General features: G+C 38.8%; 1 protein-coding gene across 3 annotated transcripts in view; it reads left to right on the top strand.

Moving 5' to 3' along the window:
- SEPHS1 (selenophosphate synthetase 1) overlaps positions 1-15,045 on the top strand; it is a 94,848-nt gene extending 79,803 nt beyond the window's left edge. For all 3 annotated transcript variants that reach the window (XM_077472473.1, XM_077472472.1, XM_077472474.1), the window contains exons 7-9: positions 1,720-1,819; positions 8,638-8,850; positions 13,645-15,045. In XM_077472473.1, coding sequence (XP_077328599.1) covers positions 1,720-1,819; positions 8,638-8,850; positions 13,645-13,859 — 528 coding nt within the window. In that variant the 3' untranslated portion in view covers positions 13,860-15,045. The remainder of the gene's footprint in view (positions 1-1,719; positions 1,820-8,637; positions 8,851-13,644) is intronic.
- Positions 15,046-19,672: the final 4,627 nt, after the last annotated feature.

Here is a 19,672-nt window from a genome sequence, read left to right as displayed (position 1 = left end):
TCTTACTAAGGCCCTTCTCTAATTGCTCAGTTTAGCTGGGTGACCAGCTCTTGGAGGAGTCCTGGTTGTGCCAAGCTTCTACCATTTGTGAATTATGGAGACAACTGGGCTCTTTGGAACTTTCAGTGCAGCAGAATTTTTTCGTAACCTTCCCCAGATCTGTGCCTTGCAATAATCCTGTCTCTAAGCTCTGCAGACAGTTGCTTTGACCTCTTTGCTTTTGCTCTGATACATTGTGCATTGTCAGCTGTAAGCATTTTTATAGAGGTGTGTGTGCCTTTCCAAATCACGTCCAATCAATTTAGTTTATCACAGGTAGATGCCAGTAAAGGCAATAAAATGCCTCATCAATGATCAAGACAAATGGGAGGCACCCGAGCTAAATTTCAAGTGTTGTTACAAAGGGTCCTAATACTTATTGCAATGTTATTTTATTTTTGATTCACAGACATTTCTAAACGTATCTTTTCTCTTTGTCATTATGGGGAGTGTAGAATAATGAGCAAAAAATTAATTTAAAGGTAGTATCCGGCTGCAACATAATAAAATTTTAAAAAAGTGAAGGGGGTTTTAATACTTAATGAATGCACTGTAGATCTAGGGAGATTGGAAAGGGCGTAACAATGTTTACTGTGATGTGTAGTATAGAGACAGTGTTAACAGCAGTGGAGCCACCTGGGTGTGTAATTCTTTAAGGACTGGAGAGTGTATATGATTTATAGAAACCGCCTGACTTCTGCCCCATCTAAGGCTCATGCCCCAGTCATTCAGACTCTTGTATTGGACTGTTGAATGTCAGGGGATGGGGTTTAGTGTTGGAATGAGCAGGACTTCTTTGAGTCTGATCAGAAGTTATGGTCTCTATATGAACCTAAATGTGATCTGGTCCTATACAGTTATCTTCTGAAGTTTGATTTCAAGTAAATTTCCTGGATAATCTTAAAAATCCGCCCCCCCCCCCCCCTTCCTAGCACCTATTCTGACGTACCTGTGTAAGAAAGATATGTATATTTACAAATTTTTAGGCCACTCCCGTCACATGATCTTCTGTGTGTCAGCCACTGCCGGATAAAGGGAGGAGAGAATGCTGGACAACAGCTAGCAATGCCCTGGAGCAGTGATTGGTTATCTTTAAAATGCTCCCTCTCCCCTTTAAACACTCCTAACTAACCTATGTAAGAAAATGCTATATACTTGCCTATTTTCAGGTTGGTCCAGTCATGTGATCCGTGTCCCCTGTGTCGGCCAGAGAAGGCTACGGGGGGAGGAGCGCCAACAATGAATGGGCTATAGTAATCCTATGGGTGATATCACCGCTTCTGGGCATTGCCAGCCACAGTCCAGCATTCTTTCCTCCCTTCATCCAGCACTGGCTGACACACAGAAGATCATGTGACTGGAGCGGCCTAAAAATGGGTAATTTATACATATCATTCTTACACAAGTAAATCAGAATAGGTGTTAGGAGGGAGGGGGGCTTTTTTAAGATTGGCTAGATTCATCCTGGAATTTTACTTTAATGTTACAGAAAAAGACGATTATCCTTTGTTTCATTTTATTTTCTGCCAAAAAAACAAACCTAAATCTCAAGCCTAAATATGTAAGCTCTATGGAAATAATCATGCATTTACTCATACCATGCCCTAAAGATATAAAAAAATATATATATATGTTCAATTTACTTTTGTAATGTTTGACTTTATTCTTTACCACCATCAGCCAGAAAAATGGAATAAAATAAAATTGGTGGTGACCCAGGAAGATGTGGAATTGGCATACCAGGAAGCAATGATGAACATGGCTCGACTAAACCGAACTGGTACTGAAAATTGCTGTTCAGTCTGTTTCAATAGTACACACTATTAGATTTTGCTGCTGTTTTATGTGTGGAGCTTTGTATTTCTTGCTATTAAACTTCATTATTACTCTTCCTTTTCTCTTTACACAACCTGAACCGTTTCGGCAAGGGCTTTTCCAGTTGAGTATTGGTTTTGGGTAAATGCAAGAATCTTATCTGCTACTCCCCTTTTTTTTTTTTTCCTCGAATCTCTCAGGATAGAAATCTAGAAAGCCACCACTGGTGACTTGTTTTTTAAGGTTGCTTGTCCTGGAGCTTTTATCTGTTCCTTTCCCAACTTAGTGAGTGACCCCAATCAAGCATGTGCATAATGGGTGATTTGATGTTTGATATGTACATTGTTTATGCAGGTCGATGACTTGCCAAATACTGATAGAAGGATGAGGATGACAGCCCTTCAGTAGTACCTTCAAAAGCAGACTGGCAGTGGCAGCTTCCAATATTTCTACTCTGACCTCCTTTTACAGCAAATATTATACATGGTTATAAGAAAACTGGGTTGTAAAGCAAATTCAAATGTAGGAATACCGTTTCTACAGTTTAATGCTGCAGTTGCCAAGTTATCAAAAGTGTTAGCACTTTTAGTTCTAAAAGAAAGTAGCATAGAGTTGGATGCACCCTGGACCACAGCAGATTTATACGAAATGGCTGTGTCTGGAGCCTATCTTTGTATTTTATGTTTGATATTTTGTGTACTTAGACTATTTTTTGCAAGCAAGCTACGATTATGGGGTCTGTATAATATTTCTGTTTATATAGTGGCTTAAATATTAATTCTGTTATGACATTCTTGCTTACAATAACATCTGAATATTATGTGACCTTTAAGCTTGTTACATGGCATAATAAAACTATACCTTTTAATCTTATCAGTGGACTAGTTTGGAGTAAGAACCGCGGTCAACGGTGTTCTTTTACAGCTTGTTTGATATCCATGTAAGGATTTTACCCAGGGAAACCTCTCCTTGAAAAAATATGGAGGCTGCCAGTTCCAGCCTTCCTTTCTGAAATGCCAAGTCCTAGCAGTCATGCTGATCTTTTTTTTTTTTTGACTGAAAAAGTACTGAAGTCAAAAAAAAGGTGTATCTGAAGTTCAGACTTTGCTCTGATTTCACTTATCCCATACTTATTTCAGATAAGCAACTCCTAGTACAGAGCATGGCAGTCAAGAAAATGGCAAATTAAAAAGAGGGTCAGAAAGGGAAGCCCGTGTATTTCTCTCAGCACGTTTTCTTTACCCTACTACCAGCAGGTTTTATGGTGAGGGAGAAAAATATTTGATCCCCTGCTGATTTTGTACATTTGCCCACTGACAAATGATCAGTCTATAATTTTAATGGTAGGTTTATTTTATTAGTGAGAGACAGAATAACAATAAAAAAAATCCAGAAAAACGCATTTCAAAAAAGTTAAAAAATGATTTGCGTTTTAATGAGTGAAATAAGTATTTGACCCCTTCACAAAACATGACTTAATACTTGGTGGCAAAACCCTTGTTGGCAATCAGAGGTCAGGCGTTTGTTTTTGGCCACCAGGTTTGCACACATCTCAGGAGGGATTTTGTCACACTCATCTTTTCAAATCCTCTCCAAGTCAATAAGGTTTTGATGCTGACGTTTGATAACTCGAACCTTTAGCTCCCTCCACATATTTTCTATTTGACCAAGGTCTGGAGACTAGTTAGGTCACTCTAGTACTTTAATGTGCTTCTTCTTGAGTCGTTTCTTTGTTGCCTTGGCCGCGTGTTTTGGGTCTTTTGTCATGCTGGAATACCCATCCATGACCCATTTTCAATGCCCTGGCTGAGGGAAGGAGGTTCTTACCCAAGACTTGACAGTACATGACCCGGTTTATCATCTCTTTGATGCGGTGAAGTTGTCCTGTCCCCTTAGCAGAAAAACACCCCCAACGCATAATGTTTCCCTCTCCATGTTTGACGATGGGGATGGTGTTCTTGGGGTCATAGGCAGCATTCCTCCTTTTAAACACGTTGAGTTGGGTTGATGCCAAAGAGCTAGATTTTGGTCTCATCTGACCACAACACTTTCGCCCAGTTCTCTGAATCATTCAGATGTTCATTAGCAAACTTCAGACGGGCCTGTACATGTGCTTTCTTGAACAGGGGGGACCTTGTTGGCACTGAAGTGTGTTACCAATTGTTTTCTTGGTGACTATGGTCCCAGCTGCCTTGAGATCATTGACCAGCTTTTCCAGTCTAGTTCTGAGCTGATTCCTCACCATTCTCATGATCATTGAAACTCCACGAGGTGAGATCTTGCATATGGAGCCTTAGACCAAGGGAGATTGAAAGTTTATGTTTCTTCCATTTGTGAATAATCGCACCAAATGTTGTCACCCTCTTACCAAGCTGCTTGGCGATGGTCTTGCAGCTCATTCCAGCCGTAGGTCTACAATCTTGTCCCTGCCATCCTTGGACAGCTCTTTGGTCTTGGCCATGTGTGGAGAGATTGGAATCTGATTTCAGGGGCATCTACTGGGTTGACCATTCCTATTGATGTTGACATACCTTGAGACCTACTTCATAGTGTCAAAAAACTACTAACAAAGATCTAGTCTTGCTAGCACATACAGATACACACTAGGGCAGTTGGCATACACAGACTGGGGCTCCTAGTAAATACAAATGCTCTTACATAGGCACGCACATAAACGGACACTTTCTGTGTTGATTATTGGATTATTGGCTGTTTTTCTTCCGGACACCACCTAGTAGTGAAATTGTATTCTAAGGAACCACCAAGAGAGACTTCACAGCTCATTCACATCAGTGTGCTTTGCGCAACACATGGCTCTGCTAGTGCACACTGAGAAACAGTGCTTCTAGTTTGCCGATCCTGGCTCATAGCACCGTGCATTTTTTTTTTTCACAGAATGTTATTTTCTGTTCTCCTCAGCAGTGTTGCACAAGGTGTAAGAGTATAGTGGGGATGACGATTTGCCCAATATTAAAGATCTGTGCTTATTTTCAATATTTTCCCCAAAACAACACATGCCATTTTCTTAGTCTTTTAATATTTCTGTCTAACCCATGTACAATGTGGCAAGCCATTGACCTCAAATGTTAGTGTATTGCCTGCACAGTTTTTCTATTGATCATTCATGACATCTACATCCAAGATTTTTTTGGCTGTGAGTACAGTAAATATGCTGAGCAGAAATCTTTGCCGCCAGCCTTACCTTGGAAAAATAGACTGGAAAAATCTTTCTGATAACTGATTCCCTCAGAGCTCTTGAAATGCCCATAGACACACAATGGTTACTGCTGCTTCACATCTGTTTGTTCGCTGCATATTTTTTTATGCAGTTTTAATTGTTGATATGATAATAAACATTAATTTATCACTGTATACATTGTGCAACAAAGTTAATCTCTCAAAACAATCTAGAGGTATAGCAAACTAGATGTTTTCAGTATGTGATGTCTGTAAAAACTAAGGCAGAGGTTAGTCTGCCATTACCATGGTAATATTGCATGATCTTTAAGGTAGACTTTTCACCTAATTTCTCGACACCAGCAAATGTACAAAAAAAAAAAAAGTTTTATCTCATAGCGTTGTATTTTTTCTGTTTAGCTTCCTTAGTGTATATTCAAGAATATTCTGTGCTTTGTGCTGTTGGGAAATGTTATGAAATTTTATAACAATGCACATGGCTGTAACATTTTCTTAGTTGGTTACTGCGTATAGCAGCAGTTTGTTTTCCATACCTACCTGGAAAAAAAATACATTACTTCTACCCCCATGAGCTTGTTTAAACTAAGCAACTTGGGGTCCATGCACAATGGGTTTAGAAAAAAAAATGCTGCTTCTACAGGAGTTTTGCAATTTTTTTTTTTTTTTTTTCTCATACCTGTAGAAGCAGCTCAATGTTACCCTGTCTCCACACACATGAAACATAGGATGTTTAGAGGCAGAAAAAACACCTTTCTGGATTGCTTTTTTGAGAGGCAGAAAAAAAAAAAGCTTAATGCTCCTAAATGATTCTAAATGCGGCGTTTAGGACCATTTGTGTTTTCTAGTGTACAATATGATTTATAAGAGAGTAATGTTTTGGGGGGAAAAAAACACTTGTAAAAGCAAAAACCTATAAATTATTCAAAGCTGTTGTGCAATATGAGCTACCATGAGCATGTTTATGCAGCTTTTTATGCTCCTGGTGCACATGGGCTCTTAAAGTGTCTTAAAGTACCCTTGGTCTGCTTGAATGATGGGCCTTTCTGGTTGGGCAATTCCCCAGCCCTTCTTTTTTTCAGAAATGGGTTCCTTAAACACTTCTGCCCAGGAAGGATTTGCCCCCTCCTGACCAGGCCATCTTTTGTGATTCGGCACTGCTTTGCTTTAATTATCAATTGCGCCATTGTACCCAAACAAAATGTAAGTACTTTCCCCCCCCCCCCACCAATTGATCTTTCTTTTGGTGGTATTTGATCACCTCTGCGGTTTTTTTTTGTTTTTGATTTTTGCTTTAAACAAAAAACTGCGAAAATTTTGTAAAAAACACTATATTTTGTCGTTTTGCTATATTAAATATGCCAAATTCTTTAAAAAATAAAAAATGCCCTCAGTTTAGGCCGATATGTATTCGTCTACATATTTTTGGTTAAAACCATTGTTATAGCACTGATTGCTGTATAATTGTCAATGGTTTCAAAAATGTATCTGCCATAATGTCGCAGTCCCGATAAAAATCACAGCCTGCCGCCATTACTAGTAAAAATAAATAATTAAAATGCTATAAATCTATCCCCTACTTTGCAGACGCTATAAGTTTTGCGCAGACCAATCAATATACGCTTATTTCGATCATTTTATTTTTTTTACCAAAAATATGTAGAATACATATCGGCCTAAACTGAGGGAAAAAACATTTTTTTGGATAAAAAAAATGTCGGATATTTACTATAGCAAAAAGTAAAAGAGAATAGCAAAAAAATAAAAACCGCAGAGGTGATCAAATACCACCAAAAGAAAGCTCTATTTGTGGGAAAAAAGGACATAAATTTTGTTTGGGTACAACGTCGCATGACTGCGCAGTTGTCAGTTAAAGAGACACAGTGCCGAATCGCAAAAAATGGCCTGGTCATTGAGCAGCCAAATCTTCCGGGGCTGAAGCAGTTGAAATGTAAGGCCGCGTACACACGCGGGGACTGTTCGCCCAACTTTGTCCGTCAAACAGTTTCGGCAAACAGTCCGCTCAAAATTAGCATGGACGGACATGGCCACACACGACGGACGAACAGTTTGCTGAAACCGTGCGCGATGACGTGAACGGCACGTACGACGGGACGAAAAATACGACGTCCTATACACTGCATTATAACTTTCGGCGTGAAAATCCTTTCTGAGCATGCGCGCAACTTTGTTTGACGAACAAGCCTACACACGTGGGGACTGTCCGCTGAAACAAGGTTTCAGCGGACAGTTTTTCGGAATTTCCGAAAAACCTTGTTCAGCGGACTGTTCGCTGAAACTGTCTGCTGAAAGCCCACACACGAGCAGACTGTCCGCTGAAACTTGGTTTCAGCGGACAGTTTCAGCGAACAGTCCCCGCGTGTGTACGCGGCCTAAGGCTTTTTTTCCTGAAACATCCCTCTTAAAATTAGGGTGCGTGTTATATGCCTGTGCTTGTTATACGCCGATAAATACGGTATTTCATAATGAGCTTGTATGCGGTGCATACTAGCTCATTATGCTTTTGCCTTATAGGTTATTTATTTTTTTTCTTCTGGGTATACAACCGCTTTAAGGTGAAAAACCCTGAAACTTTACAACTCCTTTAAGTATGCTGTGTGAAAGGAACGGGTAACAAACATAATGTAAATATTATCCCAATTTGGCATCAAAAGTGGAAATACTCTTTAAATTTGTCAGTATGAACTGTGGAAAAGGCCATGCAGCTCTGAGCTGGGTGGTTCTTATCAAACAGCTGATTGGTGGGGATAAGATAGGCACTGCATCTGCCCCTCAGCATGGGACATTCCTATCGTATGTTTGTTTTTTGTTTTTTCTAGGTGAACTTCTATTTTTATTTAACATAAACTTAAACTTGTACTCCTCTATACATAAGATAAATTACACGTATTGAAAAAGGGCCAAAGCTCTGTCTACTGTCTAATCTGTACTGAAGACTTTTGAACCATTTTTTGAGATGACATAAATAACAGGTGCAATGATTTGTACCGATTTTGATGGCAAACATGACCCAAATTTATAGTTTGGTGATGCTAGGAGCCGCGTTAAGTGGGAGAGAATTTTTTTTTTTCTATTTTGTTGGTTTAATCCTGTTAATACTATTAAAGTAGGAATTCTAATGAATTTATACACTGAATTATTGTTAGCTGTGTTGAAAACCCGACATTGGTCAGTCTGTCTAAATTATATGTGTGTGTGTGTGTAATAAATATATAAATTTATTTATTTTTATTCAATCTAAACCTCAGTCAGAAAACAATGGACAGCAAGAGATGATAAAACAAGACTGTTGCTATCGATTATCACTACAGTTTATATTTTAGGACATCTCAGTAATGTAGGTCTAATAAAAATACCAGCAGTGTTCCAATTTAAGTTTTTTTTTATAGTTTTGTACTTGTCTAGACAGATCTCAAGAGCAAGTTACCCGATACAAAATTTGCTATATTGTGCTCTCTGGCCTGCCTGTCACTTTACATACTGTATGTGTATCTAGCTATCTATGAGATGCATAGATTTCAAGACACTTAAGTAATTTGGATATGTTTGTACTCTTTCTTTTTCCAGCTGCCGGTCTTATGCACACATTTAATGCACATGCCGCTACAGACATAACAGGTTTTGGAATTTTAGGACATGCACAAAACTTGGCTAAACAGCAACGAAATGAAGTTTCCTTTGTAATTCATAATCTGCCTGTACTAGCTAAGATGGCTGCTGTCAGCAAGGCATGTGGGAATATGTTTGGTCTTATGCATGGCTCTTGTCCTGAAACATCGGGTAAGTTTTACTATAAGTGTTAAATAAGTATTAATGTACCACTGGCTTAACTGCGATCTTTTATGTTTCATTTACACACCATGGTATGCTAATATATTGTTTCTCCGTGAGCTTTATTTTGAAGTGAATATGTGGCCAGGCTATGGGCATTCAGATATTAACATATTCTTAAAGGAGTTGTAAAGGTTTGTTTTTTTATTTTCTAAATAGGTTCCTTTTAAGCTAGTGCATTGTTGGTTCACTTACCCTTTCCTTCGATTTCCCTTCTAAATGTTTTTTTTCTTTGTTTTCTTTGTCTGAATTTTACACTTCCTGTTCCTCCTCAGTAAGCTGTTCTGGCTGACTAAACACCACTCGGATGATGGTGTGAGGTTTACTGAAGGAAAAGGTAAGTGAACCAACAATACACTAGCTTAAAGGAACCTATTTTAGCAAATAAAAAGCAAAGCTTTACAACCCCTTTAACAAGCCATAAATGAGCTTTAAAGAAAAGCAAGTGATCTACAGGCATTGTGGAGCAATTTCATCTTTAACCACTTTAAGACCATAGAATCAAGTATATATACATGATTCTGCACTTCCGCCTGCAGGGGGTGCACTGCTTCTGCTGTGATTATTCACAGCAGAAGCTGATCTGTGGGTGCCAGGCACTGGATTTCTGCTGTTACCTACTGATTGTTGGTAATGCACACAGAACTGAGATCTAAACAAGGCAGATCTCGGTTCTGATGGGGGGGATGGATTTCATGTTCTTGCAAAGCATGGAACAAAAAATGGTAAAATCACCTAACAGTACACACATAAACACTGGCTAGGCACACAGTTAACCCTTTGATCGCCCTAGATGTTTAACCCCTTCCCAGCCAGTGTCATTAATACCGTGACGGTGCAGATTTTCTTCTGCATGCATCATGGGTAACTGAGCCAAGCTAATATTCATTACTTGCTGGTTATACTTCATCTCCAGGTGAATGGACACTGGTAGACCAAAGGTCTTTAAACAGGAAGTGATCCCCTATATGACCCCTCCCATACAGGAAGCACTTCAGTTTTTTACCGGTGGATGGCACGGTTTGTTTGAGCTCTCTGAGCTCCAGGTCTCTTGCCCTACAAATGGTTCTTGAATGAATCAAGGGATTGACCAATCGGATCCATTTGACACAGGCTTTACCCGAGCCTTGCAAAGAAGACTCAAGATCCTGCAAGGTTTTGCCTGTAATGATCCGTTGCACCCCTAGTCAGCGATGAAAATCAAATTGACTTTGAGTACAATTAGAGGTCAAGTTTCAGCTCTATTAGTATTCTTCCAAAGGCCTTTTAGCTTCCCATCCACTGATCCAAACCTTTATGCAGGGGGTAACTCGCTTGCTTCTCCTATTAGGTCACATATGTGTCCTCGAACTTGGTGATGTCTGTGTTACAGAAACAAGCATTTGAACCTATCAAGGAAATTCCATTAGACTTGCTGTCATGCAAGCTAGCCTTCCTGTTGGCTATCTCCTTCAGCTAGAAGGGTGTCGGAGTTGGCGGCCCTTTCATGCAGGGAACCGTACTTGATCCTTCACCAGGACAGGGTCGTGTTATGACCCGTTTTATTCTTTTTGCCAAATATGGCGTCAGCCTTTCATTTTAATCGGGACATTATTTTGCCTTCTTTTTTCTCACAGCCTCATTCGATGGAAGAGAGACGCACTCCTTGGACGTTGTCCGGGCAGTCAAGGTTTATTTGTTTAGATCTGCCGAGATCCGAGGATTAGACTCCTTTTTTTGCTTTACCAAAAGGACCCAAGAAGGGGCAGGCAGCTTCCAAGGCTTCCGTTGTTAATTGGGTGCGTCAATTGATCATTCGGGCCTACGGTCTCAAACATAAAGCTCTCCCTTTAGGGTGGGTGCTCATTCTGTGAGGGGTGTAGGAACCTCTTGGGCTTTTCGCCATTAGGTATCTATGGCTCAGATTTGTAAGGCTGCTACCTGGTCTTCAGTGCATACGTTCACAAAATGTTATCAAGTGGATGTTCGAGTACTCAAGGATTCGGCTTTCGGCCGCAGTGTACTGCCGGCTGCCATATAAGTTCCGATGGCTATTGTTTGGCATTGTGTCTCCCTCCCCTCAAGGCTATTGCTCTGGGACATCCCAGCAGGTAATGTCCATTCACCTGGAGATGAAGTATAACCAACAGGTAATGAACATTAGCCTGACTCCGTGTCCCATGATGTACTTGAAGAAAAGGATTTTACAGGTAAGTTTGACAAAAAAATATAATATTTTTAGCATTGATCACGGTTTGGTGTCAATGTCTGGTTTTCTGCCATAATATCACAGTGCCACTATAAGTCGCTGATCTCCGTCATTACTAGTTTAAAAAAAAAAAATTACATGAATGTATCCCTTAGTTTGTAGATGTTCGCGTAAACCAATCAATATACGCTTATTGTTTTGGGTCTTATTTTTTATTTTATTTTTTAACCAAAAACCTGTAGCAGAATACATATTGGCCTAAATTTATGAAGAAGTTTTTGATTTTTTTTTTTTTTATTGGATATTTTTTATAGCGGAAAGTAAAAAGTTTATAGCGAAAAAAATAAACAAAGGCAGTGGCGATCAAATACCACCAAAAGAAAGCTCTATTTGTGGGGGGGGGAAATTACCTAAGTTTTTTTATTTAGGTACAGCATTGCATGATCGCGCAATTGTCTGTTAGAGTAATGCAGTGTCGTATCGCAAAAAATGTCCTGGTCATAAGGGGGTTAAATCTTCTGGAAGTCAAGTGGTTAAAGCCACAGCAGAAGTATTGTTTACTAAGAATATGTAAGTACTTTAGCGTCAATAGTCTAGCCACAGGTTCTCTTTAATGCCAAATCTATATGAAATAAAATGTTGTATAAAATACATTTAAAAATGTTGTTTACTGGATGCTACTGATGACCAGATTTTTTTTACATACTTGAGTTTGAAATGTGAGCCTCCATAATGTGTGTAAACTTTTTTTTTTGTTTCAAGTATGTAAATTCATGTATATAAATTGCTGTATCTGGAAAAAACAAGTTCTGTTGGCCAAAAGTCTGTACCTGGCAGCAAGGCTAGATTGGTGGCCTCCCCTGCCGTTAGCTTGTATAGTTTGGTCTCAGATTCATCTACAAGTCTGTTACCTGGACAGTGAAGTCGCAGCCTCACACTGAAAAGTCAGCATGCTGCACTTTCTATGAAGTCGACAGGATCCTAGAGTTATATTTATATAGACGGTACTTATGGAGGCAGTAGAGCCCGATTGGTTCACAGTGCCTCTCTCACTCTTATCTGTTCTAGCTTTAAAATTAGAACTTTTTGCATTTATTGGAAGGTTTTACTATGAGACATCCAGTTTATTTTGTGAAAAGTATATCATTTTAATTTTATGGTGAGCGTTGCCTTATTTGTGTTCAACTGGGAGATTAAATAAAAATGTTAACAATCAGCATTCTGCCCACATGTACATTCCTGGGCTTTGGACAATTTAGGCTTCTTGCACATGATACTCCTGTTTGAGCATCTACTTTTTCAGACTTTTTTTTATGGTATGTATTTGCGCATATTTACCCGCATTTTCACTCGTATGTAGTTGTGCGCTTTTGTGCGCAAACCTATTCTCATGTTCTCTTTCTGCACAATATGGAAATGAGCATTTTGTGAGCATTCACGCGTATTTGCGCGCGTTAGGCAGAAATTACTGGCATGTGCATAGTCACATCACAATTAATGAGCTGTATTTTAGCTCAGTAAAAAAAAAGCTGTATTGAGTTTTTTCAAGCTGCAGTGTGCAAGAGGCCTTGGTGTCATTTGCATTTTTAATTTCAGCATATCCACCGTTTTATTTCGCAAAGAATAAGAAGGTCTGTGATTTTTTTTTTTTTTTTTTTTTTGTGTAGTCAAACTTTTATTATGTAAATTACAGCAATTTAGGCAATTGATTAGTGCCAAGAGTATGAATGTCCTATTTTAAATAATACAATCCCCTGAATTCAAAGTGTTAAGCGTACTATGATGATTCATTCTTTTTGCAATGTTCTCATGTTTTTCACACATTGTCAACATAAAGATTGGAAAAAACAAACAAAAAAAAACTCATAAAAGAGCAATGTGAACTAAGGTTTCTTCATGGAAATATCAATTTATCACCAACAGCAGCTATATAGAAGGGTTTCTGTGGATGTATGAGTGTATTTATTTCTTTTTAGAAAGTCTTGAATGTCCGTTTACCAGAGAGAGATGCTTGTTAGCGCATCTGCTTCATGTAGAGCCTTGGTTGTCAAATATGTCAAGAGCTAAAAAAAAAAAAACAGACTAAAGACTTGTTCCGCTGGGCTAATGTAGTGTGCTTTTAGGTACATTTAGCTTGCTTTTGAGATCGTTCAGTGTTACTTGCCATGTGCATTTGACCTCTTTGTAGCCTGTATCAATATGTTTTAAGCTGCTTTATGCATTTACATGGACTTGTACCAGGGATATAGAAACCAATCTGATGTTAAAAAAAGCCCATTGAAATAGGCCCATAGTGATCCACAGCACTTCAAGTGTATGAACACTGTTCAGACATTAAGCTCTCTACCCAATATTTCAGTGGTATTCAACTGTCAACCACTTTACCAAATTATATAAAGTAATAGTTATGGAATAATGCAAATTCCTAAAAACTCTGTTTATTGCTTTTATATGCAGCATTCTTTTTATAATTTTTTTCTCTCTGCTTTGAACACCAAAATAAAGCGTTTCCAAATGTAAATCTGTTTTCATGTTTGTTATACATTCTTTTACAGGAGGTCTTTTGATCTGTTTGCCACGAGAACAGGCTGCACGCTTCTGTGCTGAGATTAAATCCCCCAAGTATGGAGAAGGTCACCAAGCATGGATTATTGGCATTGTAGAAAAGGGCAACCGTACTGCCAGAATCATAGACAAGCCACGAATCATTGAAGTTGCTCCTCAGGTGGCTACTCAAAATGTTAACCCAACTCCTGGTGCCACTTCTTAATTAAGGCTTACCTAGCTTTTTTGTTTTGTTTTTAAATAGACCCTATTCTTTACCATCATACAATTTAAATAATTGTAAAAAAAAGTATATATATAAATATATATCATTGTGTCTGCCCAGTTCTTGGCCTTGGGTCCAATACAGGAATGGGTATGACTTAAGAAGTAAAAATTCATTGCCTTTCTTTTTTATTTTTATTTTTTTTCCTTTTTTTTTTTTTTTTTTTGTTTTTTTCCCTACTTCCTGTTACATTAACTGAAGATGCACCTAATCTTAAGGCAGCTTCTAAGTTGACGAATTGTTATCCGATACAGTTGATTCATTTTGAATCTATAGACACTTATCTCTTGCCGCATAGGCTCTTTTTTTAAAGGTGCTTTCACCCAGCACAGACATTGCCATTAGTAGTGTCAAACAAGAAGTTAGTGTCTTCATTTATATATGTGTATTTATCATTATTGGTCTGACAATGTTGGATGCCCTTCAAATAATTATGGAGAGGCAATAAATAAATAGGTTGTGGATCATGGCCGGAGGGTGCATGTTTGATTGCTTTTTTTTTTTTTTTTTTTTCTTGCAGTTTAGGCTTGTTAAGGCTAGAGCCCTTTATAGCCCTGTGCCCTCCTTGACTTCTATATACATTGTTTAGTGAACTCCTCCACCTTGTCAATGCTAATTACGTTTCTATTACATTGATGGGTTCAGGGTGTACACGTTATGCTTAAAGCACTTCTGTTTAAGAAGATTTGTTTTCTCTAAATCTAATATTTACCATATTATTAACAAATCTACTTTCATATTAGTAGCACATGCAAATCTCTTGCAGTGTGGTTAGATGTGTTAAAGTACAATATAATTGCAGACCACCTGCAAACAAAGTTAAAAGTTGCCTACGTCACTTCAGTAATTATGTGCGCACACGTAAATACAAAACCGTTTTTAAGTATAATCAATAACTTTTCTGTTCTGTGGTTGGTAGTGTTTCATACATTTTTATATTTTGTATAGTGATTACATGCCTTTATATTTTTTCCTTTATAAATCAGCAGCTGTTAAGTAGTTGGTAGCTCTTTCCTTTCCAATTTTGGTGCATGAGTTTGTGATCTAATAAAACAAGAATTGACATTGCCAACATTGCAGCTTAAACTCCAAACTTGTTATTCAAATAAATATTTAATTTTTTTTATTGCTCTTGTACAACTTGAGTGTTTTTTCTTTTCTTACTACTACTACAACTTGCAGTTTTCAATTTCTGTATCTGATACTCTGCTCACTGGAAGAAAAACACATAAATTTAGTTCACAATGTAGTGAAAGTGCTGACTTAAAATGTATGCATTACAATTTCTGTGTCAAATATATTTTTGTGCAAGAATTAACTTTTTGTTTTATTAGTAATGGGCTTTTGGAAGATCCTTATTCACATGCAGATATTTACATTAAGGATCCTCCAGTATAAAGAAAATTTGGCCCTGTTTTTTCAAACTCAGTCATGCCATGTCATTTGCTCCTAGCTCTTTATCACTTGGTTCACATTGTTGTGGGATAGCGTGTAAATTGCATGTTCCCACCCCCACAGCCAAAACATGCTGCTCCTTTGCAGACTTGTGGAGTGCCATTCATTCCTAATAACACCAGCACACATCTGAAAATACAGCATGTATTCGGCTGTGGTTTTAACCACTTCACGTCGGCAGTATGTCATATGATGTCATGGACTTTCAGTGGTGATATCTGAACGATGTCTGTAGCTACAGCTACAATTTCTTTCCTCCGGCAATTCTATTCACCGTAAGAACAATCATAGGCACAGTTTAGCCACTTGATGTTTCTTACAGGCGGCGAGAGGGGATGTCCTGCTGCCCTCCTGTGTGATCGGCGAGCCGGAGAATAAATCGGAAGTTGGCCATAGAGATTTGTGGTGACCAGATGGTCCCCTGTCATCACTATGACCCTCGGAGGCCCAAGCGCAACGCTATGATGTCACATCTAGGCCGGCAGATGTAAACGATGCCGGGGACTCGGCTGGAAAGGCCGAGACAGGTGGTTTGTTTTTGTTTCTTGTTTTTATCTTGGTCTTCCCAGCCTGAAGGAGAGATCTGGGGTCCTATAGACCCCAGATCTCTCCATAAAGCGGACCTGTCAAGCACGATTCCTATTACAAGGGATGTTTACATTCCCTGTAATAGAAATAAGTGCTCAAAAAAATGTAAAGAGAAAGTGTAAAAATTAAACGTAAAATAAAGAATAAAAAAACAAAAATTTAAAGTGCCCCCGTCCCCTCATGCTCGAGCACAGAAGTGAGCGCATATGTAAGTCACGCCCACATATGTAAACTGCGTTTAAATCAAACGTGACGTATTGTCACGTGCGTTAGAGTGAGAGCAACAATTCTAGCCCAAGACCTTCTCTGTAACTCTAAACGTTAACCTGTTAAAAAAAAAAAAAAAGTAAATCGTCACCTATGGAGAATTTTAAGTGCCAAAGTTTGGCGCCATTCCACAAGTGTGCACAATTTTAAAGCGTGACATGTTAGGAATCTATTTTACTCAGCGTAACATCTTTCACATTATACAAAAAAATTGGGCTAACTTTAGTGTTTTTTTTACTTTTTTTTTTTTTAATTTGTGAAACCGTTTAGTTTTTTTGTTTTTTCTTCAAAAAACAAACTCGTTTGAAAAACCGTTGTGCAAATACTGTGTGACATAAAACGTTGCAACAACCACCATTTTATTCCCTAGAGTCTGCTAAAAAAAAAATGTTTGTGGATTCTGAGTAATTTTATAGAAAAAAAGATGATTTTTACATGTAGGAGCAAAGTGCCAGAATTGGCCCGGATGGGAAGTGGTTAAAAAGGTGGTTAAAAAGGTGCAGGGACCCTTTCCCTGTGTTTTTCACAGGCACAGTTGCCCTTTCAAATAAATGGGCTCATGTGCCTGTGCAAATATGAGCCACACAAAATGCAACAGTATGAACCTAGCCTTCAGGCTAATATTGCTTCACTGTTATATACTTGTGTTGCATCACATGCTTGCAACTATAGGAGTGCTGCAACTGAAGAAGTAAGAGTGGGGATACTAGAGACATGATCTAAAGCACTATTTACTGAGTCACAGAAAAGCATTTGTTCTTTTTATTGCACCTAACACATTGAATAGTTTTATGTGTTAACCAGATCCCAACCGGCGCACACCGATGTACGTCAGCAGAATGGCACAGGCAGGCATATTGGCGTACAGATACATCCATTTTAATATGTCACCCTGCCAACGCGTGCGCGCCACCAGCGGCGCGTTCGCGTGCCGGTCGGGACCCCCGTGAGTCTGGCCACGGGTCCCGCAGACTCTATCGCCACGGGGATACACCTCACGGGGTGGCTGAACGGGGAGATGCCGTTGTAAACAGCTGATCTCTGCTCCATGTGATTGTCACAATAAAAATCGCTGATCGCCGCCATTACTAGTAAAAAAAAAAAAATTTATAAAAATGCCATAAAACTATCCCCTATTTTGTAAACGCTATAACTTTTGCGCAAACCAATCAATAATCACTTATTGAAAAATATGTAGAATACATATCGGTGTAAACTGAGGGGGAAAATTTTTTTTATTTATTTTTGGGGGATATTTATTATAGCAAAAAGTAAAAAATAATGCTTTTTTTTCAAAATTGTCGCTCTATTTTTGTTTATAGCGCAAAAAATAAAAGCCGCAGGGGTGATCAAATACCACCAAAAGAAAGCTCTAGTTGTGAGAAAAAAAGACGTAAATTTTGTTTGGGAGCCACGTCAGTCGACCGCGCAATTGTCAGTTAAAGCGACGCAGTGCCGAATCGCAAAAAGTGGTCTGGTCTTAAGCCAGCAAAATGATCCGAGTGGTTAAGATGTCTTATTATAGAAGGTATAACATGTATACTGCCAATCTATTTGGCATACACCACAATAGGTTTTTTATTTTTATTTTTTTTATTTTTTTAAATGCTGTGTTTCCAAAGATTGGGAACCAACTCCTTAACCTCCCTGGCGGTAATCCCGAGTCTGGCTCGGGTTGGGATTTTAATTACAGGAGTGGTAACCCTGAGCCAGACTCGGGATCACATCGCTCGATGCAGGGGAGGACACAGGGAGAGTTACTCACCTTGTCCCCTGGATCCAGCGATGTCCTCCGCGCTGTGTGAGCGAGCCGTCCTACGCTTGATTCACAGTGCCGTATGCCGCCGAGCTCCGTTCCCTGCGACGTTACGGCGCACGGGAGCGGAGAACGGCGGCAAATTAAAAAAAGTAAAAGTACACAAAACACACACAGCACTGTAATCTTACAGATTACAGTGCTGTATTACAAAATTACACACCCCCTTTGTCCCTAATGGTCTGTGCAATGCCCTGCATGCACTTTTATGTTTTAAATACTGTTTTTTCTGCCTGGAATTTGGAGATTGTCCATAGCAACCAAAAAGTGTCCCTTTTTCAGTGTTTTAGGATTTGATTACAAATTATTGAATAATTTTTATTATTCTTTATTATATTATAAACTTTATCATACCCGGGATGTCTGCTAGACTCTGGTTTGAAGAGATTTAAGAGCGTTATTCCTAAGAATTACAGGACTACAAAATAAAAGCCAGATTTTCATGCAAAATAATTGTACCGCTTTCAGCACCTTATTCCAGACTGAATCATACCGCCAGGGAGGTTAAAGATTGTTACTCTAACATTTCATATCCCTGATATGTGCTGTTGCACCATGTACTTGTGTTAAAAGTATCCTGTTCTTTGTCCCCCTGCTTTCCTGTTTCAAACCGATGACAGCATATCCATCACCGCATGATCAGTTTTCTGGCTGTGCTGGGTGAACAGCCTGACTGTCCTCCAATGATCAGACTTCTGTTGGCATGACCCCTCTGCAAAGCCATTCAATTGGGAATATTATTGTACTGTGGTTTCATCACACCTAGCTCTCTAACACTCGCACACTCCTTGAGTTACATACGACTTATACTTACAAATGGAAGGAGACAACAGGAAGTGAGAGGAAATCTACCCCTAGGAAGAGAAATTCACTCCTGTAAGAGTTGTCTTGGAAAAACAGGTGTCGCCACTGAAGCTTTATCACCAATCCTTGTTTCCACAACAGCCCAAAATTTTCAAAATCCAGTTTAAACAGGGACAGAAAGTGAGGTAAATTCGTCTGACCAGGGTCAAAGACCGCAAAACAAATGTTAGATTATAATGTAATATGCATTATCTTGTCTGTTCCTATAGTTAGCTATTCTATCAAAGCTCTGACAATGTTGATATTGACATGGAATCTTATAGATAGGCAACTCCTATCCTCATATTGATTAGTGGTTCCAAATTAATAACCACTGCGGTAGGGAAAAGACACAAAAGATATACTCCATCTTTCCAAATAACTGTTCTGCTTTATTATGACGCAATTGAAGGTTTTAATACACATGATTATGTAGGTATCACATTTAATATTAAAATTTTTTTTTTTTTTTTTTAGTAACAAGGGCCATAACATAGGTAGGCTAATTCTAATAGGGACTCGAAAGAATAAAAACATTATTGGTGGTGTGTGCAATACATACAAAATAGAATAAAATTATATACAGGACTTACAAATTTCCTTTACAATCTCCCCTCTTTTGGTCAATATTTTGATCACTAACCATACCTGCTATCACCTTTAACCTGGAACCCCCACATGCTTAGGTGGAGGTAGTCCTGGCCAAAGCGGCAACACTCCATTGTGGAGAATATAATAGCTCAGCAGCAAATGATTGATAAGACATATTTACAGAGTACTGGCT

This window comes from Lithobates pipiens, unplaced genomic scaffold (genome assembly GCF_037356315.1).
Source record: "Lithobates pipiens isolate NorthernLeopardFrog02 unplaced genomic scaffold, aLitPip1_a1.2 Scaffold_8, whole genome shotgun sequence".
NCBI classification, from domain to species: Eukaryota; Metazoa; Chordata; class Amphibia; order Anura; family Ranidae; genus Lithobates; species Lithobates pipiens.
This window is presented reverse-complemented; position numbering and strand designations above follow the sequence as displayed.